General features: G+C 41.5%; 1 protein-coding gene across 1 annotated transcript in view; it reads right to left on the reverse strand.

Moving 5' to 3' along the window:
- Positions 1–1,596: 1,596 nt before the first annotated feature.
- FASN (fatty acid synthase) overlaps positions 1,597–21,640 on the reverse strand; it is a 41,293-nt gene continuing 21,249 nt past the window's right edge. The window contains 36 exon segments of the mRNA XM_079323355.1: positions 1,597–3,397; positions 4,487–4,738; positions 4,864–4,962; positions 5,504–5,724; positions 6,130–6,357; positions 6,897–7,085; positions 8,584–8,826; positions 9,116–9,267; positions 9,416–9,507; positions 10,008–10,159; positions 11,186–11,387; positions 11,769–11,839; positions 11,842–11,991; positions 12,676–12,799; positions 12,939–13,057; positions 13,615–13,709; positions 13,711–13,732; positions 13,735–13,761; positions 13,764–13,792; positions 14,239–14,245; positions 14,248–14,269; positions 14,275–14,306; positions 14,309–14,386; positions 15,422–15,523; positions 15,526–15,624; positions 15,958–16,112; positions 16,216–16,334; positions 16,557–16,721; positions 18,434–18,483; positions 18,486–18,822; positions 18,974–19,014; positions 19,017–19,052; positions 19,055–19,282; positions 20,511–20,714; positions 20,942–21,121; positions 21,442–21,627. Of these exon segments, the coding sequence (XP_079179481.1) occupies positions 3,260–3,397; positions 4,487–4,738; positions 4,864–4,962; positions 5,504–5,724; positions 6,130–6,357; positions 6,897–7,085; positions 8,584–8,826; positions 9,116–9,267; positions 9,416–9,507; positions 10,008–10,159; positions 11,186–11,387; positions 11,769–11,839; positions 11,842–11,991; positions 12,676–12,799; positions 12,939–13,057; positions 13,615–13,709; positions 13,711–13,732; positions 13,735–13,761; positions 13,764–13,792; positions 14,239–14,245; positions 14,248–14,269; positions 14,275–14,306; positions 14,309–14,386; positions 15,422–15,523; positions 15,526–15,624; positions 15,958–16,112; positions 16,216–16,334; positions 16,557–16,721; positions 18,434–18,483; positions 18,486–18,822; positions 18,974–19,014; positions 19,017–19,052; positions 19,055–19,282; positions 20,511–20,714; positions 20,942–21,121; positions 21,442–21,627 (4,646 nt within the window). The 3' untranslated portion in view covers positions 1,597–3,259.

Consider the following 21,640-nt stretch of genomic DNA (forward strand, 5'->3'; position numbering starts at 1 on the left):
TTTTTACTGGTACCTTCAGCAGGAGAGGTGAATTTCTATGCCTTCAGGAAGGTGGTAGACTAGAAAAGGAAAATAATAGCTTTAATACTGGTGACAACATATGCTGTGTCACATACATTCCTGAACTCTATTGCAGATTTAAGGCCCATCATTTAAAAATGTAATGTATTTGTGACCCTGAACAATTCCACGGTCAGAAAACTGTTCTTCGGTCTTGAGATTAAGGTCAGCATGGTTTTAGCCTGTGAGAAGACATCTGAAAAGGATGGGATGCATCAGCTGGCAAGAATCCCCACTTCAGTTTCACAGAGAAGGGTAGGTGTGAGGGACTTCACTCATCATCTCAAAACAAGAAACTGCAATATTGGATTTTGCTTTCTGATATTATTCTACATCTGTCTAATCTGATGGGCTACTGAGAAACAAGAAGCAATACCAGCACTAATAGTATTTTTATTTTTGGCACACTGTGTACAGCAGCCAGTTGTATAATGGGTTACATGGCAGCAGCTCATAATCAGATAATTATGGGGCAAAAATGCCCTAAACAAAACAATCTCCTGCTTTTCAAATAACAACCACAAGAACATTAACAGTATATAAGCTGTAAGTAATTCTTCAGCAACTTCTATGGCTAAAACAGGATCTTCAAACTCTGCTTAGATGAAACCATGCATATTTGTTTATACAGGGAACTCATCAAACTCCTGCTTCAACAGATGGGACAGCATTAATCCTTGCTCCTTCCACACACAGCCCATTCAGATGTTAAATATTTTACCACAGCACTTTGTGCCTGCTTGCTTTATGTTTAATCCTTTCTTATTCCTTATAGTTTTAAATAAAACTAACACAAGCAGAATTCTTTCACCTTTTTTTGAGGCTCACTACAACTGCCAGAAGTTAAACCAAACCAACTAGTCCTCGTTTGTTGTGTCTCATGTAGCAGCCAGTGGCAGCAGGTGCAGGGGCAGTGCAGTCCCATGGTGTGTGCACACAGCTCACACTGCCACTCCAGCCTGTGTCACACATCACACACATTCCTCCTTCTGGTACTGTCAAACACTTAGACATCAGACTGGAAACTTCAGAGCATTTACAACCATTGCCTATCTAATCCTCAGAGAGACCCTGAGGTAGATGCTATTGTCCCATTTTATAGATGGGAAAATTGAGGCAGGAGTATTAATGATTTGTCCAATACTGCAAATAAAAGCCCATCTGAAAGTTTCCACTTCAATATTATGGTTGTAAATTAGTTGTATCTAAGGTACCAAAATCATGGCAACAAGAAGCCATGCTTCAGAATGCTAAGACTTCATTATTATTATTTTCATTATTATTATTACTATTATTATTATTATTTCTACAGTCTACAAATCAGATATGTCATCAGCAGTTTTTGCTTTATATCAAGAAGTGAGAGATTACATATGAAACATGGGACTAAGAAATGATGGTAGAAATAATTCAAAAGCCAGCCAGTGATGAATTCTGTTTAATACTAGAAAAGCTAAAAAGACGCTCTTCAGACCAAAAAATATTAATTAAAAGAGAAAAAAAAAAGAAAAAAAAGAACAAGACATTTCAGAATGGTTTAAGATGACATTATGTTGTTTTATTTCAGATTTCACAAAAGAAATACTTTATAAAACTAAAATCAGTTAACCCAGCCACTATCAACAGAGGGTGGTACAAGAAGACACTAGGTCAGAACCTGCAGTGAAGAGCCATCTGTTCCTGTCACTGGAATGCTCCTGTACTAGCAGAGTAATTCCCTGGGATGGAGAGAGCCGGAAGCTTACAGCAGTTCTGAGAAGCAAGAGCTGCTCCTAGTTGGTGCTTTGTTGCTACCCAGGTCTCCTCTGTATCATAAGTGTAACAAGGATTTACTGATTTCGGAAAGGACAGATCCAGCATAGCAAAGGCAAGAAATATTTCAATTGAATTTTATGCAAATTTTCTTTAAAAAGGTACTACTGTATTTTAAAAATCAGACCATCAAACTGATTACTTAGCTAACTTATGTGGGACTTCCAGTCTCATTTCTGACAGGAAAATGAATACAGGAGGCTTAAGCAAGCCCTGAGCAAAATAAAATATACAGGGGCTTTGGGTTAGATACTTGTTTGTTTTCCTGAGCTTTGATTATGGGAGAGCAGGGGTGGGAGGATTTGTTCAATTACTGTCAAGGAATTCTATTCCCTGCCCTCCCCTTCCAATTTTTTTGTTGGGTGGCAAGACTGGAGGTGAGAGGGAATAAGGTAAAGCAATAATCTTAATGCTTTACTAAGGTTCTGATAGAGTGGGCCACAGAACCTTGCAAAAGTATAAACAAAGTACCTGCCTAGGGCCCACTTTGCCTGTTTTTATCCATGCCCAAGTTTACAGCTGTTCAACAGAGCAGCATCTGTCAAACCATCCACCCTATTCCCCCAGACCCCTCTCTCCTCTGAAGAGTACATGATAGCAAGAATCCTTCCTTCTACCTTTTCCTTTCTGAAAACGGCAGAGCAGTGGGAGAGATAAAGAAATTAAAAAAAAAAAAAACAAAACAACAAAACAAGAAACTAGACTATTTCAAAAATGGGCAACTTTCCCTTGTAGAATAGACCTTCCCCTCCAAAAAAGAATGTTTCTTTGCTCCTATAACCCACGATAAATTAAAACCAAGTAAGAAGTCTCTGGTTTGACACAATAAATACTTAGAATATAGCAAATTAAAAAAAATAGTTACAAAACCCTCAATGGAATTCTCTTCCCGACCTAAACTGCAGACAGATTCTTCACAGATAAAAAGTATCTCCAAAATCAGCTGCAGCTACTTGCCTCTCCCTGTTCACTAGGCTTGGTCAACAAGTGCTATCACATACCCTTTGGAATACTGTTAAGACAAAAACAATAAAAGCACAAGAAATCTACTCCTAAATTTGTTTTTTTTTTTATACTGCCAAGGGTGTAGAAAGCAACCATCTGTGGGGAACCCTCACTGCAGTGCATAGTGACAAAGTCCCAGCATTACAGTTAACATGGACAGGGAAAAACTGCCATAGGGAAGGAAGGAGATAGAACCCATAAATGTTGGGCAAGGAAAAGATAAGCAAGAAAGAGACAGAAAAAGACCAGTTGAGTCCAGCTGGACTTCCCAGTTCTGGCAGCACAGCAGATGAGATGTTGAACAGGAAGAGTTCCTTGGGGCCTGTCATAACTAGGAATGTTGTTGGCATTTTCTTCATCACAGACAGTGAGGAAGCAGAAGTTAACCCTCTCTGACACTGACACGTGGCTCTGCCAGGGAGCTGTGGATGATGCCAATGATTGACTCAACACCATCTCCCTCCAGCAAGGTGCGGTGATCCCCTTCAATGACGTGGACAGACACTTTCCCATCGCACACCTGTGCAAGTACAAGAAAGAAAAACTTCTCATTCTCAATGTAAAACCAGCTTGTCACCTAGCCATTTTGAGTTTCTTAGTCTTCTAAGTTACTCACATTTCAGACCACTGTCTTTATCAAACTCAGTTAAAAACAGCTCCAGTTTTACTCTGACACATTTTCACAGGTCAGTTTAGGGACACTGTTTGGAACCAGTGTTTTAAAGCACAATAATTTGACTGCCTAACAGGTGATGCACTCAAATACAAGCTGGGCAAGAAGTTAGCCAACCTAGTACCAAAAGAATAATTTAGCTACAATATCAAAGAATGAATGATAAAGTAGCTACTTCCAAGCCCTTAAGTAAACCAAATAAACACAACCCCCCTTCCTCACCACCTTTCTCCCAGCACCAGAAATCTTCCTTTAAGGTCATAATGTAACTCCAATAACACAAAAGTTAGCCTGGAATTAATAACGACTAAATTGGACATCTGAAAGGATAGGAGATGCCAGAAGCAGGAAGAGAATTCTGAAAAACCACTTCCTTTTCCCTGGTATTTGCACCAACTTAAGCCTTGTATGTGAGCAGGGGCTAAAGAACAGTGAACTGATCTGGACTATAGGCCAAACCCCAACATTTTTTAGCCAAGACACCCACTTCTAATTGCTAGCTTCTAAGTGATAAAACCAGAAAAAACTGCCTTTATTATCATAAGACTGATACTTGCTCTTCAGCAGGTTGCCCTCATTCAGTTAATTAACTTCAGTGTCTACAGCGGAAAGGGGCTGAAAGCCGCTCTCGTAACATTGTTATTGCCTGAAGTGATTCTACAGAGCTGCAAGAATCAGCTATGGAAAATTCATCCTATATACAGGTGTCCTGGGGTGACTTTCTGACCCTCGCTACCCACAGAAAATGCCTGGAACCAATAAATTTATTTGCTTTTGGAGACTTCTAATTCTTGCTAGAGCACAACAGCTACAGAATGATCATTTCTTTAAGGCTGGTTTTGTCCTTTTTTTCTCAGTAAGGATGATTTCCCACGCTTTTCTTTGGCTTCCCCAAATATCAGAAGAAACTCAGTCACCAGTGGGCCTGAGACTGACCTCTGAGAGTTTATAGTCTTTACCCAGACCTTCCTCATATTCATTGTGAGACTTTGCCCGCATCAGTGTCACGTTCCCATGATACTTGGAGTCTGGAATATACTTGTCAGCAGCCTTCAGCTTATGGTAAAATGAAGTAGCAGCAAAGCTGAGTGCTTCACGATTGATGTTTGCGTGAATCGCAGTTATTAGGTCTACAGCAGCATTCACACGAGCCTCCAGATCTTTGAGGGGCAGAAGAACCTCCAGCAGCTGGAAATATTAACATTTTTTCACATTAGTCTCAACAGCTGAGAATCCATCTCCATTAAACAAAAAAATATACACCCTCCTGTGCAATATCAAGACATACGAATCTCAAAAACAAGAAATGGTACCTTATTATATTCAGTGCCTGTAAATTGCTGAACAAAGACACACAATGCTTCAGTCTCCAGGGCAGCCTCATTTCCTTGGGTCAGTTTGGCTCTGTAGCTCTGGAGCAGACAATAATACAATGTGAACGTGAAAGGGATTAGCCTGATGTTAAAGGTTAGATAAAAACAACTATAGAACCAAAGATGTGAACTGGAAAAATAATGAAGGGGGGAAATCCCTTCAGGACAGATCAGAAAGCAAATCCACAGGTGGCAACTGCCAAGAGCCTAGTATTCTCTAAAGTACAATGAAAATGAAAGGGAAGCCTTAAGCAAAGTTTCCTCATACCACTACAAGAGGATCATGACTTGCAGGCACGAGGATCTTCCACAAGTCACACTAACATTATGATTTATCATAGCAAGAGCAGCATTTGTGCCTGAACTCCTGCCATTTAACCAAGACCACCTCTCATGTACTTCTACACTTCAGCCACCTCTAAGGGTCCACTGTCTACAGCTGTCTTCCAAAATCCCTATGATTAAAAGTCTGTCAGCTTTTCATCAGATTGGTCATATCTAGAATAGTAAGGATTGAGAAAAATGAGCCCTGATGAGAGAGGATGGTCCCCAGAAAGAAGATTCTCTTTGTGCCCCTTACCTGGGTATATGCTGCCACAAAGGAATGAGACCCATCAAAAAGGAATAAACTGTTGAGTGCATGGGAAGCATTTTGTTGTGCTTGCAGCTGGGAACACATTTCAAAGGCTACACAGGCACCAAAAGAATATCCAGCAATGCGATAAGGTCCTTCAGGCTGTATCTGCTTCATGCAATCAATGTAATAGGCTGCCAGGCTTTGGATGCTGTCCAAAGGAGCGGCTAGAACATGGAAGTGGGTTAGCAAGACTGGTGAAGAGACACTGGTAGAGACAAATTATGTTTTCATGCACTCAGAAAAAATCCTGTTGGAAACATCCAGGCTACTTTGCAAGTAAATTAAATTAAATTATGGTTAACAACTGGCTGTTAGGACAAGTAATAGTAATATTTCTGCTTTCTAAGGACAGGTTGAACAGGACGCTTTGACTTTTGCATACATAAACTCTTCAATTTAATCTATTATTCCTCTTGATACTGGGGATGTTTGACTTGACCCTCTACACACTAATAGGCCTGATACTTGTTCCTTCAAGTTTAATAGTCTAGAAACAAAGCCCTCTCTAAAAGCAACTATAGTTCAAAATGTTATGTTTGCAAATTCAAGATGCTGAAGAACTGAAATACCTTTTGTGCACTGGAGCCCATAGCAGGGCATGTGAAGTCTGGAGGCCAGAGTGTGGAAAACGGCAATGGATCCTTCAATGGGGTGAACAAGGAAAAGAGGGCGCTCCATGCTCTGAACATCATTGAGACGAGTAATTGTTGGCCCTTCTGGGTTCACCAGTAAGTTGTTCAAATCGAGTTTTGGAGGTTCGCCTGGGCCTGTCTTCATCAGTGGGGATGACTTCAGCTCTTTGAAGGAAAGCACACCAGACAAACCCAATTAGCTTCAGGGTCAGTCTTGGTCACGTAGCCACAGTCCTAAAGGACTCAGAGCTAGGGCCGCCCTAGATTAGCCTGTTGCCTCACTACATCATCAGGTCATAGATATATAGATATAAGATCTTCCTACTGTCAGTTGCTCTGCAGCAACTGCATATGCTTTTAGCTTTCTGTAAGCATGACATTACATTGATAATTCCCCAGACAAGTAAAAGGTCTCAAACTGCATCCCACGCATTGTTGCGTAAGAGTAATCATGCATGAAGCTGCTAGCCAAGCAAGAAAGCAGCTTTCACCCTTGCCTTGCTCATACACCCTGCCCCCAGAAATGATGGGCCTGTCCTAGTGGGAAATACACTTCTGTGACATGTCATTTAAAAATTGCTCAATTATAACTTTATTTCATGATCTGATAGAGGTTTCTGTCACTAAAGATGAAAGCAACAGATTAGAAGCTTAATTATTTGGTCTCAGGTTGACTGTGGCAACCCTAATCCAGGCAATCTTACCCTCTGCTGTCCTGGACTTGGAAGAAAGTTCCCGCAGTTTGCTGATCGTAAGGAGCCGGATTTCTCTCATGGTCATGACGATGTCATAGTCTCTCTCCAGGGTCTGGCGCACCTCCACACCCATCAAGGAATCCAAGCCCAGGTCAGCCAAGGAACTCTCAGCATTCAGACTGCTCACATCACGGACCCCTGACAACAAAAGAGCATACTAGCAAAAGGCCAATTTCTTCTCAGCTCTAGGCCTCTCTAGCAGCCTTCTCCACTTTCTTCTATCTCCTAAAATCTCAATAAACTGCAGCTGTAGACATGCAGTTTACCTTCCAGGATCATCTAATATTTTTATAAGTCACCTCTTCTACAACCCCCACCTTGTTATATGGGATCTAGTATTTAGAGTACATATTAATTGTGCAAAGATTTATGACGGGATACATCAGTCTCAACTAAATGGCTGTGAATATTTTCACATCAGCTCTAGACCAAGTACAGAACAGTCAGCTAGACAGATTCCACACACAGGAGGCTCTAACTGAAACTGCAGTCCTAGACCTAATGCAACTAATCCTCAGCTACAATGAGATGAAAGTTATCAGTGTCAGAGCTGGTTGACTGAAACACTTGATGCCTATGACATGGGAGAAGGAGGTGATGCATTCAGGCTTCATTTGCCTTTCCCCTTCAGTTTTCACACTGTACAATCTCTCACCCATTCCTTTCCTGTCAAAGGCCTCTCCTAATAACATCTGCATCTGCAGATCTTTGTCCCCTCCACCTCATGTTGCCACCCTTCCCACTATCAGGCTTCATTACTAGCTCCTCCCTTGGCTGCTTTCATCTCTTCCAAACTAACCCTATAGCTGGTGTGGTTTGCCAGACCCTTTCCTATCGCTTCTAAAAGCCACATCTGCTCTGAGAGATCAGATTTGCTGTCAGTGAGTTGCACACAAGCCTTAAGTAACACTCAGGAGATTGTCCTTCATTTGTCAGTACCTTTTTTGGTAGAAAACAAAGGATCAAGAGACAGTTCTGTCTCCAAAAGAGACAACTGAAAGTGACATATAGTAGAGTTGGCAGCAATTACTCACTACCAACACAAAAGTAAGAGACAAAATGGTAAAATAAAGTAGATTCAAGACAGACAGAAGGATGTGGCACTTGCCATGCATAGTTAAGCTATGGTCACTAGATGTTCACATGGGATGACAGAGCTGGTAAGTGAATACACTACCAGTTAAGCAACAAGTAGAGAAAAGCTGTTTTTTGTGGCATAGGGACATACCAAGGTGAATAAAAGCTGGAACAGTACTCAGAAAGTTAGTTATGTATTTGCTGTCTTATGTGCTGTCCCAGAATTTTGTTCGAGGGTTGTTCCTGTTGATTCTCCATTTGGAGAAAGGTACCAGCTCACTCTAAATAAAACCCAAGATACTGGAGTATATATGAGCATCTATGTAAACACAGTAACGGAGAAAAACCCATACAAGAAACAGTCATTATTTGAGAGAAGGAGTAGTGAAAAGGGAAAAAACCCCCCCCCCCAAAAAACCCCCAGTTTCACAACACCAGCATTTCCACATCACAGAAGATAGGGAAGAGATGCTGAACAGAGCACCTACAGCAGCACCACTGCTTTCCAAAAGTAATGAGAGTAGGCACCATCCAGTAGTGCTTGAGTAACAGCACTCACCCAGGATGTGAGCAACAGCTTCTACAAGGTCCCGCTGACTGCCTCCTTCAGCTTTCACTGAGACCTTCTCTGCTAGGACAAAACTGGATGTGACAGGATGAGGCTGATTCAGGAAGACATCAAGTACCTCCAGGCATGAACTCATTTGTTGGGGAATCGTTCCCCCCACCACAATGTCCTTGTTTCCCATTGTCTTCATCAAGATACCCACATCACCAATGGCTCCCCACTGGATTGCCAGGCCTGGAGAAGAAATTAGAAGAACACACTAAGCAGCTAACTAAAGCACATAGCAGCAACAGGAGTTAATAAAAAAGGGACTTAATAACAAGTAAGGCCTGCATCTCCTTTGTACTGATAAGTGCTCGGTATTCATTCACACATGAATGACTCAGGGTAACATCTAGGAGCAGAAAACAACCTACAATATACTTTATCGCTCCAGATAAGCGCACAGGTTTCTGGTGAGCTGGTTCTCATCTGGATGTTTGGCAAGATATTTTATACTGTGCAATGAGTAAAGTCATCTTACCTGGGAGCCCATCATGGTGTCGCTGCTCACAGATACGCTCCATGGTAGAATTGGCAAAGCCATAATTACTTTGCCCAGCATTTCCTCTTCCACAGCTTACAGAGGAGAACACAACAAAATAGTCCAGGTCCGGACACTTCTTACGAGTCACCCTTGGAGCAGAGCAGGAAAGAGAAGCCCCATTAGAAAAACCTGCCAACTGTATTACTATTGAAGGCTAGTTCAAGACTAAACAACAGAGTTTGATCAGTTCCGTAACTTTAAAAGCAGTTCTTGTTTGTCCCTTCTACAGACACTTACCAATCCAAATGAAGGGTGCCTGAATACTTTGGCTTGTTGACCTCCAAGAATAGTTCTGGGGTCTGATTTTCAATCATTCCATCTCTAAGGACCTATGGGGAGTGGAGAGAGGGATTAAAAAAACAAGTGTAGTTTCAGTATCTCCAGTTTGTTTCTCTGTGTAAATATGCCACATGGCTTGAGATATGAGAGGATATTGCTACACAATGTATTTTTATGATTTTGCAATACAGACATATCCTGAATATCCAATATATGACAACATAGCTTTTGCCAAGTCTGCTTTTTTCAGTAATTTTTCTGTATTGACACTGCAGAAATTCTGACAAGTTCTGCATGGGATTGTTCTTGTCCACAGGCTAGGGCAACATTTGTTTTACCACAGAATTGAGCTTACTGGCCAAATATTGCTGCCTCTCACATCAAGGGAACAAACCCATAAGCCTTTAGTCACCAGGTAAGACCAAAGCACGGTGTCCTTTGAAACACAGAGACCTTAACTAAAATTGTATGAAGCCTGACTGCCTTTAGGAAAAAAAAGTCATGTGAATGGATGCTTCTCTCACAAGTCCTGAGCATTTTTGTCACTTACCACAGCCAAATTAAAGATGCCTCCAACTGGTCCAAGCTGCAAAGCTTCTTCTATCAATAGCTGTGCTCCTTCTAGTGTTCCAATATCACTGGTAGATACCAGAACTTTGATCCCCAGTGCCTTCCACTCTTCAACACGTTTAGCCTGGTAGCCTAGAAAAAATAAAGATGGACAGTGCCTGGGATGAAGAATCCCAACCATAAGGCTTTGGTTAAACTTTATGCTTTTCTGACTAGATAGGGACTGAATAGCTAAGTAATTTCTGATTGAGCTACAAGATAAAAATTGGACAAAATCTGAACAGTAGCTAGAAATCATTTGAATTTCAGAAATTCTAAACAGACAAAGTGGAGAACAGCATTAGGGTAATGGTAGGGGGAAGGAAGGAAAACTACAACTGTGAAGACAGCTGAACAAAAATTTGGGTACTGAGATTAGGAAAACTGGCTAGATTAGAGCAAAGTAACAGATTATAGGAGCACAGACAGATCTTGAGAAGTAGTATTTGATCTATGTATTTGTACATGTAAGTGGTATGATTATGAACTTGCCAAAAGAGAGAAGGAACTTGTAGAGACAGAGAGAAGTTGTGTTGTGACTGAATTGTATGAGGAAATAATGAAGTCTACCACTGATAAATCTCAATGCTGCCACTGTAATCAAACTAATGCATTAAATCTGAATAAAAATGTTTATGGATGCTATCAGATAGCAAGGTCCATCTTTACAGATGAGCTATCTAAGGAGCAAGAGTGAGCATCCAAACATATACCCTGAAGGACAAAGTATCTTTAACAAGGACTGTTTAGGCCCTTCCTTGTGGCATGTGATCTAACATGCTACAGTCAGTGGAAAAGTCAGTGAAGCAGCCACACTTTGCAGAGGGTATAAAGGTAAAAGAAAGGCTACAGAAAAAAACTCAGTATAAGAGAGAAAATGAGTTGATAGAATTAGGAAGCATGAAAGGGGGAAAAGTCAGAAAAAGGGTCAAGCTAAGGACAGTTCCTCCTTTACAATAAAGGAGACAACAGCTTGAAGTGAGATAATACAGGAAAGGAATGAACAGAGATGAAAACATTATTAGTCACCAATAGGATACTTAAAAACAGAGTGAAACTACAAACTGAGATCTGTTGAAAGGCAGCCATGTTCCCTGTTCCCTTACAATTTTTGCTTACCAGTTCGTATGCCAGAACGAGATGTCAGTATAATTTTCTGTGCTCCTCTCTCAACTAGCCACTGTGCCAGCTCCAGCCCAAATCCTCCTAGGCCCCCTGTGATGATGTAAGACTTGGTAGGTGGACAGGAGGTTCGGGAGATTGCAGAGATTTTAACTGGTTCAGACTTTCTTAAAGGATATTCCTTTTCCTCTTCTTGGACCTTCCCCCACAAAAAAAACCCAAACAAAACCAACCAACCAAAAAGAAAAAACAAAACAAAACAACAAACAAAAAACAAAAACCAACCAGAAACAACACACACACACAAAAAAAAAAAAAAAAAAAAAAAAAAAGTAGTTATAATCAGATAATCAGATGCATTATGTATCTCTTTTCTTTCCACTATGCTCCTCCAGTAAATGGGAATGAACCTTGTAGAACCAGTGCCAGACTTGACAGTTGCACCTGTGACAGTGTCAGCAGTAAAATCTGACCCTGTGCTGTCCTACTCATAGAACTTCTACCCAAAATATACCACAATATCCAACAGTCACCAGAGGATGGCAAGATGCATCAGAGAATCAAAATCATTATCTCTTACCTTGATCATAACTTTGCCAATATGCTTTCCTTGTGCCATGAATCTGAAGGCAGCTTCTACTTCTTCCTTGATGAGACTGTACTCTTCAGGGGCTTTACTACACCATCTCTTATGCCTTTCTTCAACAACTCTGATACTACTTCCCACTCTTGGTTCCCCTCATCGAATATTGAATCTAGTAGGATCCCATGAAATGCCACATTCTTGAGGAAGAGGGACATTCCTAGAAAAAGCAACTTGGTTATGACTTGCTGCTGACATTTCAAAATGGAGCCTATCCATTTTCTGCTTCAGAAACATTTCTGGGCAGGTCACAGGAGTAAAGCAGTTGGATGCTTGAACTCTGCATTTTCCAAACTCATTCTTGCATATAGTCTCCACACATAACATTACATTGTTCTCTTGCAAGCAGACCAGTTTCACAGAAACTGCACTCCAAAAAATTGTGTGTTGAGAGCAACAAGCTACATCATGGTCAGTCTGATACAAAAAAGGACTTTTTTTTGTCTGGTGACAGCTGAGTTAGAGTCACTGGGGAGTTAGAACTAACTCTACATACATCATGTCTATCTCCATAGGAGACTCTTCCTCACAGCAAGACTTTCTAACATCATAGGATCTTTTGAAATTTAATTAGAATAAGGAAGCAGGCTTTCGACACTATATGCAATCATTCTACAACAGGAACACTGCTGTATATTGCATTTCACTAACACATCACCTTATAACATGATATATCATCAGTGATATAAAATTTAACAAGTGCTAGTTGTGCACCTGAGACCAAGTATACCACACATAGTATAAATTTTGGGGAGGCTGGAGAGCTGTCCTGCAGAAAAGGACCTGGGGGTGCTGGTGAGCAGATAAAACCTAGTGTGAGGTGTTTCCTGGTGCCCCATCTTACCAAGCTGACTGTTGTTAGACAGATCAAATTTGCCTATTTCCAAGAAGCGCCCATGTCGAGCAAGACAACGCAAACTGGCTTGGAGCTTCTCTTCTGCCAAGGAATTTAACACCAGGTTGACACCTGTAATGAAAGGAAAGCACAAACTTAACTCTGCTGAGACCCTAACCCAGTCTTCTAGAGACTCTATTGTCTTTAGAATGCACAACTGCATAATGTGGCTTAGCTGACAAAAAAAAGGAAAAATATCTCTTGAACTTCACCTTTCCATTGGTAGCTCGAAGAATATGTTGTTCAAAGGCAGTATCTCTGGAGCTGGAAAAGCTATTAGCATCTAGCTGTGGGAATCTTGCTTGGAGATACTTACGTTTCTCAGTGGAACCTGGAAATAGAAGACAGGTTGAAAGATGTCACTAATTTTATTTTTATGATAATAGCTCCTTTTATGAATAGCTCCTTTTCCACTGTACATCTTTCCCCCAAGAACTGCAAGTCTGAGAAGCCACCTCCAAGCTTTTCAGTCTCTCAAGACGTCATACTTTAGGAGAAAGGCTGTCTGTTTGCTACTGCTCATTTATGAGATAGAACAAGACCAGAAACAGATCAGAGTCTTTCAATGGACAGGCACTGAATTCATATTACTAAATTAAAAATAAGGAAGCCATGATGTTCTTCCATACTTTTGATTATATAGTGTACAGAGACAGATAAATTTGACTGACTGTGCTGTGGAATTTCCAAGCACAGAGTCAGTAGCTGTATTCACCAGGTAACCTGTTCTCAGCCTGGAACTAGATCAAAGCTACAGCAGATCATACTGGGGAGGAATAAACATATAGCTAAATAGGTATACTTATATATGTGTGCACACACATGCTTCCTCTATTTATTATTAGCTATAATCTATTCTCCCCATGACTTCGGGCCCTCAGTACTCACCCACAGTAGCAAAGACACGGCAGCCCATGCTCAGGGAAATGGCAATGGCTGCTTGGCCCACACCTCCTGAGCCAGAGTGAATAAGGATACTCTCACCCTTCTTCATACCACCTCGAACACCAAAGCATAATAAGCAGTGGCATAAACCACAGGTACTGAAGCTGCTTCTTCTAGAGTCCTAAGGAGCAAAGTGGAATAGGTATCTTTAGCCTTTTCTTAGACTGTCCTGATGAAATCTGCCTTTCTGCCATGGAAAGGTTCCGTTGCTGAGATAGATAAGAAAGTATAAGTGGTTGTCAATCATACAGCAGACTACCACAGCCAAGCACAGGCAAGTTTCATCATTCTGCAAAAATATTTTAACCAGTAACATAAGCAACACTGATATCCCAGTGTATACTGAAACATATGAAGCTAAGAGCCCATAAGCCACTGGACAAAACCTAGTGCTGAAATCCTGTGGTGAATCTAATCTAAAATGCTGCAGTTGCCTGGGACACTACAGCCCAATTAATATTTCCCAGAGGGGAATCTAGCCATTGTGCAGCACTCAGGTTTGATCAGGGCTGTCATTAGCCTCAGGCAGGAAGGCACATCTTAACCAGCAAACAGAAGTTGACCTACCAGTTTCAGGCACCTCCCACAGAAACTTCTTTCACAGTCTACTACTGTGGCCAGCCCTTTGCTGGCAGCAATCCCATCACTCTTCTCCCAGCCAGGTCCCGTCCTGAGAACTCCATGCCCAGCATGCATTGCTGCAAAGCCCAGTTACCTGAAAGAACATTAACACCTTTTGTAAGAAAAAAATTCTCTTCTAAAATTTCTTTACTACAGCAGCAGTCCCTGAGAGCCTAAACCCCAGAGACAGGAAGAGTGCTGGGATTTGTCTGTTCTGTACACAGTTCATAACTTGGAGTTGTCACTCCAAGTGTAGTGGAAACAGACTTGGTCTCATTAAATCTGAAGTATTTATCCTTGATGATATTGCTTTAGTTTCCAGATTTTATCTGAGAAATTTCATGAGAACATCTTGTTTTAGAGGCAATTCTGTCCCTCAGAGAAAGAATGATACATAAACTAGAAACGATAATCACTGCAAAAATATACTGTGAAATACAAATTTTTGCTAAGTCGCATTTTAGGCAGACACTCAAGTCATAGAATCATAGAATGGTTTGTGTTGGAAGGGACCTCAAAGATCATCTACTTCCAGCCTTCTGCCATGGGCAGGGGTACCTTCCATTATGCCAGCTGGCTGAATCACAAAGGGGAACCCAGCCTTACTCAAATCACTAAATTTTTACATGTTCCACCCCCCTCTCTTTTAAATACATACTTTAAAACCATTTCACAGACATTACATTAATTCTTAACTCACTATGAAGCAAGATAATACCACCTCCATTTTGTAGACAGGCAACTACTTCATTGTGCATTTTTCTTCCCTGAAATCCAAGCATGTCCCAACAGCATGGCAGCTGAAAGTTCAACATTCTCACCTTCGTATTTGCTATGCTCATCTCTGGAGCCTCCTTCAACTTGTTTTACTCACACTTGGTATCTGTGCAATGCGGCAAGCAACATTTCTCACAGCATGGTTTGTTAATTGTGCCATATTAAAAAAATGGAACCATAACTGGAAGTAGAACTTGGGAACTTTTGATGTACAGTCCTGCAGCAGGGCTGTACCTCCTTCTCAAGAGCATGCCTTCTAGCATACAATCTAGCCAGTGCATAGCTAGCAACTGAGAGATTAATTCTCGAACAATACATAAGTACATTTCCTTACAGTGTAACTTTAACTCACCAGGGATAGCATCTGGAGAAAGCTTCCCCGTAGCCAGCATAATGTCCCGGAAGTTGAGAGATGCATAATAGACTTTGCAGAGTAAAACATTGGGATCAGTTGGTGGAAGTGCCGAAGTGGGGAGACAATCCAGCGAAGAGATGAGAGATCTCCACGAGTTAGCACATTTACATAGGCATATTCTGTCAGTTCCTGAGGTTGTGCTGTGGAAGAAGGAACAGTAAGAACTTTACATATTAACAAAGGTACGTACTTTCTAAAAACAAGTCAATTCCTTGTGCAATTCTACCTCCTCCATTTGCTATCCAGAGAGCCCTTTCTTGGCTTTGGCAATATTACTGATACCCTACACAGCCTGTCCTTCCTCCTAGCACCACAGTGTGCTACTGTTCACTTTGAACTGGAGCAGAATTCAAAATTGTTTACTAAAAATAATAATAAAAGGTAACTGTAAGAACAACAGCTACTCATTTTCTATTCAAAGTTCATTCAGATTCAAGGCCTTGCAAGTGACCCTCAGCTCTCAAAGGCTGTACCTTGCTGCAATGGTAGATGCCTGAAGGAGCCCCACTTTCCATCACGATACACATTCATCACCAGGTCCTTCTGAACAATCTTCTGCATACTCCAGGGAAAAAGACTTGTGGGTGGAACAGCAGATGAAGGGTTCAAGTTGGAAATGAACACACACCTGAAGAGAAGAGTTGTCATTTATTTGTTTTGCTATAGGCCTGAGAAGAAGCTAACACAAATATCTCACTTGCCAAATGTGACCCAAGGGCATGCTCATATACCTGATCCGGTGGCCTTCTGCTTCAAGGCGAAGGCAATTTACCATTCCCAAAATTCCAGAGTTCGCACAACTGGTGGCAGTCAACCATACAGGCTTCTCTGATGGGTCAGCCAAGACCTCCTACAGGACAAACCCGAACTGGTTTACTAGGAACCACAAAGAAAATAGCCTCGTATTCTTGGTAGAGATCAATAACTTCTATTTTATTAAAAGTAACTGAACATACACACGCATACACACACACACACACTCTTCTTTTTTTCTTTTTAACAGCTTCTAATACCTCATTTAGAAAGTATAATGATTTGGAAATTCATATACTTAGAACAAAGGAATTCTCACCTTTAAGGATTCAACCCACTTATAGTTTGTCTCATCTACTGGCAGAAAAATGGGTGCTTTGACAGGGGCTTGCCGACGGCACAGGAAAATAACTGAGCCAAAGACAGACTTCTTCATGGCAACAAGATTCAATGAAGCTTTGCTGAAAAAGTCCTCCCACTGTGCCTGTGAAATCAGGCAAAGCAACAAATTAACAGTCAGAAGTCAACTTTTCTTGAAAACTTGCTCTGTATTGTACGGTACAAATACATTTTTGGTTAACATAAGAGTGTTTTATCCACTTCTAGACTACTCCTTCTTCCCTAAAGGATCTTTCAAAAGTGGGAGTATAAGTATCTCAAAGTCCTGGTTAGGGAACCAGCCTTAGCACACTAGCAGGTCACTGAGCAGCGAACATGCCATCAAATTTCATAGGGTATTTCAATGTGTCTACCCTATGCCACATAAGTCCTGTTTGCATGGAGATGAAGAGACACAAGGGGAGAAGCACCCATATGTCTAAGTTATACTGAAAAGGCATTTCAGAAAAATAAAAGAATGAAAACACATGTATGACATATCCAGAAACACTTAAGGATCTACTCTCTGAATGAAATAGAGATGACTGCAGACTCTCAGAAAAGCATCCATTTGCTTTTCATATGCCAAGCACAGACCAGCTGAAGGTTTTTACAGTGTGATCTCTTATATCAAGGGCCAAGGACAGTGTCTGTATCTAGAAAACTTTGAGAACTAATTCAAGTCATGCACACTCTTGCCTGGCTTGTATAATTTCCTTCAGAGAAAGTGCATTCAACTGACATGTATCTTCTCCCAGGGATCTGCTAATACCAAGCTACTGATACTAATGACAGATCTATGTTTTTTGTATCGGTACCAGTAGCATCTCTGTGTCTTCCCTTTATCCCCTGTTTATTGGGAAACACACAGAGCAAAGAACCTAATATTTCTTCTCAAGTCCCCTTGAAAAATGTCTGCAGGAAGTGAAATGTTAGAATTTGTGTAACTGCAAAAATCGAATTCCAACTACCCAAACCCCAGAATTATAAACAAAACTCAAACTCTTAGAAGTGCTACTCCCTTCTTATTCTAAAAGAGGAGAGCTGAGAGCTACATGCCCTCAAATCAGGAAAAAAATAGATAAGCTCTGTAGAGGCACATTTTTCCATTACTGCTTGGTCTAGCAGCTGCCAAGAGAAGATGATGCCCCAGTTTCTACCCTTACCCTTGCCATTCACTCTCCTCCTCTTTTTGTCAGCTTTGGCATTAGTTTACCTGCATATTGGTTTGAAGATATAATGCTGACACTCTTCCCTCCCTCCTCCAACTTCTCAGGGCTTATTTTATTGTATCTCATTATGGGCTCAGATAATGTAGGGAGGAAGAAAGAACAATCCAAGAGAAAACCCTTCCTTCTGAGAGCACTTTAATGTTAGAAGAAATTAACTAGCTTTTAAAATCCCACTCCAAGCAGCAGTATCAGAAGAAAGAGAGATATTCTGACACCAAAGCATTTCAGGATCCTACAGTGACAAAGCTGTACCCCACCCAGCAACGCAGCCGTGATTTCATGCTACAGGAACTGTCCTGGCCAGTGTTTTCATACAGACTAGATAAATACACAAAAAAGACAATGAACTAAATTTCAGTGCATTAAGAAAGGCTTTCCCAACTGAACCTACAGTTTATTCTCTCAACCTAATATGTAGCAATTTGCAAGTTCTCTCTTCTGAAGGAGTGTTTATTAGATACTTCTGCAGAAAGCCTCAATGGAAAGCATGCAAGCAATGCCTACTATACATCCACCATCACAGCACCTGCAAGCAGCAGACTCAGACTATCCATGGCGAAAGTATCTGTCCTTCTAGGAGGCTTACCTCACTCAGAAAGCTGTGTTTCTGCTGCACATCTGGGCTTGTAAGGAACTGACAATTTCTCCAAGAGTTTCTCCCTTAAGAAGAGTGTGTAGCAAAACAAACCCTCCTTCTTTCACAGCAGCTGCCAAATTAGAGAGTATTTCAGTGGTATTCACTAAAACACTTGTTGAACAGTTATACACCACCAGATCAGCATCAGTCAGATTTCCAGAGGGAAGGCTAGATGGATCCCACTGGCTAGAGACAACGCCAGCATCTTGTAGCTCTGTTTCAATAGCAGAAAGGTTTTCCAGGATGCAGTCAGTGGCAATGTAGTCCACCTGCAAGAGGGGCTGAGCATTCAGAATACTTTTCACACGAGAGAACAGCTGTCCGCTTCCTGCATTAGCCTGTGGGAAAAAGGGGAAAGAAAAGGAGAAATCAAATCAAAACATGAGTGATTATCCAGAATTATAAATGGAACAACATGGAAGTATAGAATCAGGTTACTGGAAGGCTTAGGAACACTAGCTACGGTCCCATCCCAGGCTTCCAACTAACCTCTACTATCTTCATCCTATGACTGATCATGTTCTCCAAGCCACATCCAGGCAAGTCCTCAACTCTGCAGAATCTAGCATCCACTGAGGAGAGGGTCATTTTGGAAGTGCTTTTTCTCTCGAATCACAACTTGTTGCAGCTCAGAATGGAGGTTTCCATTCAGTTCCAGACGGCAGATCTCAGTGAGGATATGCTGAAGGCCCTTCTGTGTGGGTGAGGACTCTGCAGCAGCCACTGCAGTGTCTAGTCCAGGGATAACTAATTTGACCCCATGCACCGCCACCTTAGACTGTAAGTTCCGGATCAGACCTATGGAATATAAGGGAAAATGAAAGGAAGAGTTAAGAATTTCCAAGAATTCTCCATTTGCTACACCCAGGTGATCAGCATCACATACTACAACATCCTATACCACCAGCCCAGACGCACAGACACAGTACAGCCCTCTGTACATTCATAAGACTATGCATTGTGCATAATTGCCCCAACCAAGCAGGCTTTGCAGCAAAACAAACTAACCCCCACCAGTTAACTGTGGTAAGACTGACTGAAGAGGGAACTAACAGAAAACTTCTGATTGATTTAGGGAGCTGTGGAGGAAAATTCTGCAGATACAAAACTACAAAAATGCCTTTTTGCTTTATAAACTGATGAGAAATATTTGTCCTGACTGAGGATTACAGAAAATTAAAATATTTCCACCACAAGCTAGGGAAATAAAACCCCAAACTCTATGTGGGGGGGGGGGGGGGGGGGGGGAGGGGGGGGGGGGGGGGAGGCAGTATTTGAACACTGTAGGGGAAAACTAAGGGAAAAAAAAATCTTTAAAATCTATTGCCAATCTAAGGATGAACATAAAGACACTTTACAACACAGAACGAAAAAAATTACTGTCTCAAGATGAAGCAAAATTCCACCATTAGAGTAAAATTTAAAGAAAAGTAACTTTTTCTCCTGGATGAAAAGTCAATTAAGTGATTAGTTTAGTTGATGTAACTGTATCCATAAACACTGTACTTAGCTACCAGTTTCACAACAAATTGAACTGCTTCTGTTCTGTTCTATTCTTTTGGCAAACAATTGTTTTGATGTGTGCCTCACTAAACCATTTTCCCTGTTTGGATATGTGCCCACAATCAAATGGGAACAAGGACAGCACCTTGCCTGTCTCGGCAGTTCACAGGAAAAACAAAACAAAACTCACTTAAGTTCACCTGTCAGTGTCTAAAGCAACTAGGTTGGCTTTTTCCTTAAACATGATTTGTGCCTCTCTGCTTGCAGAAGGGGTTGTGCCATCTGACACCATATCCAGCTGTTATAGAAAGACAGATGTCCTTCATGGCTTTTTACTCTTTCCCACATTCTAGAGATCTCAGGCAGAACTAGCTTTTAGCTTCTAGCAGTCACACAGAGAACCCTTGCTGAAGTCTTCTACAGAGACCAACACTTAGTATCTTGGATGTTCTGAAGGAGTACGAACAGCTTCTCTCAGGCTGGAAGATTCTCCTAGTATGACAAGAAAGCAATCCCACTCTACCTTTGCAGTGCTCCAGATAGGCATGAAGATGGGCACTGGAAGACAAACAGCTACTCTCAGAGTAGGGCACAAAACAGAATTTTTCCAGGGTGGGAGGTGTCTGTTCCTGTTGTCGTCGTGGTGCCACAGTAGCATGAAGACCATTGATCTGAACACCTCCTGCTTTAAGGCTATTAAGGCAGTGGTCCACAACAACTTCAAAAGCTGAAAGTCAGGAAAGAAATGTAAGTTTGAAAAGGAAAAAAAAAATTTTTTCAAGGTGATCTGATGAACAGTGCTGAGTCAGGCTATTACAAAGAGAGGTTACAGAGTTGCAGAATAGCATGGAGAGTAAGAGGGCCCCCCCTCCGAAGTCCATCCTACTAGTTCAGAATTCAGACATTCACCTAGCAGCCAAAGTAACCAGCAGAAGTTCAAGCATGAGACATTACCTTCTACATTGTCCTGGTACTGGCGCACCTGCTCCCCATGCAGCACGGGATCAATGCAGACTGAGCGAATCCTCGTGGGCAAGCGCAGACTGCGGCCAGCCTCAGGCAGGATCACCATGTGTAACAGAGCATCAAGGAAGGTCACCCAGTTCCCATTCCACAGAACCTTCCCTGCACTTGCTGCAGAAGAGGAAGAGAAAGCCTCACTATTTCATCATTCATCAGATGCTAGAATGTCACTGTTTATTAAATGCCAAGTTTGGTGTGTGTACTCAGCTTCCCCTGTGAACTCCACCATACAGTTCTACATTGGAGAGCACAGCTTGCTAATTTTTGCCAACGCTCTATTAGAACTCCTAGCTGTTCTCTCTTACCACACAAAATATAATGACCTCACAAGGCACAGTCAGGTGAACTATTAATACAAATGGAATTAAAATATCAAATAGTCATCACTGCAATATCCAGACTCACTGTGCCTCTTTTGAAAGGAAATTCACCTTCACTGTTGCATTCTAGAACACCCTGGAAAGTTGGTCCATAATTATATCCACGCAGATGCAGCTCTTGATAAATGTCTTCTTTCAAGAGCCCAGGCTTTGAGCTCCTGTCTACTTGAGTCTGAAAGCCATCTGTCTGGTTACGGAAATTCTTCTGAGCAGTGCTCTCTAGGAGGGAAATCTTCCCTGAAGGGCACAG

The sequence above is a fragment of the Erithacus rubecula genome, assembly GCF_903797595.1.
Source record: "Erithacus rubecula genome assembly, chromosome: 20".
Lineage (NCBI taxonomy): Eukaryota > Metazoa > Chordata > Aves > Passeriformes > Muscicapidae > Erithacus > Erithacus rubecula.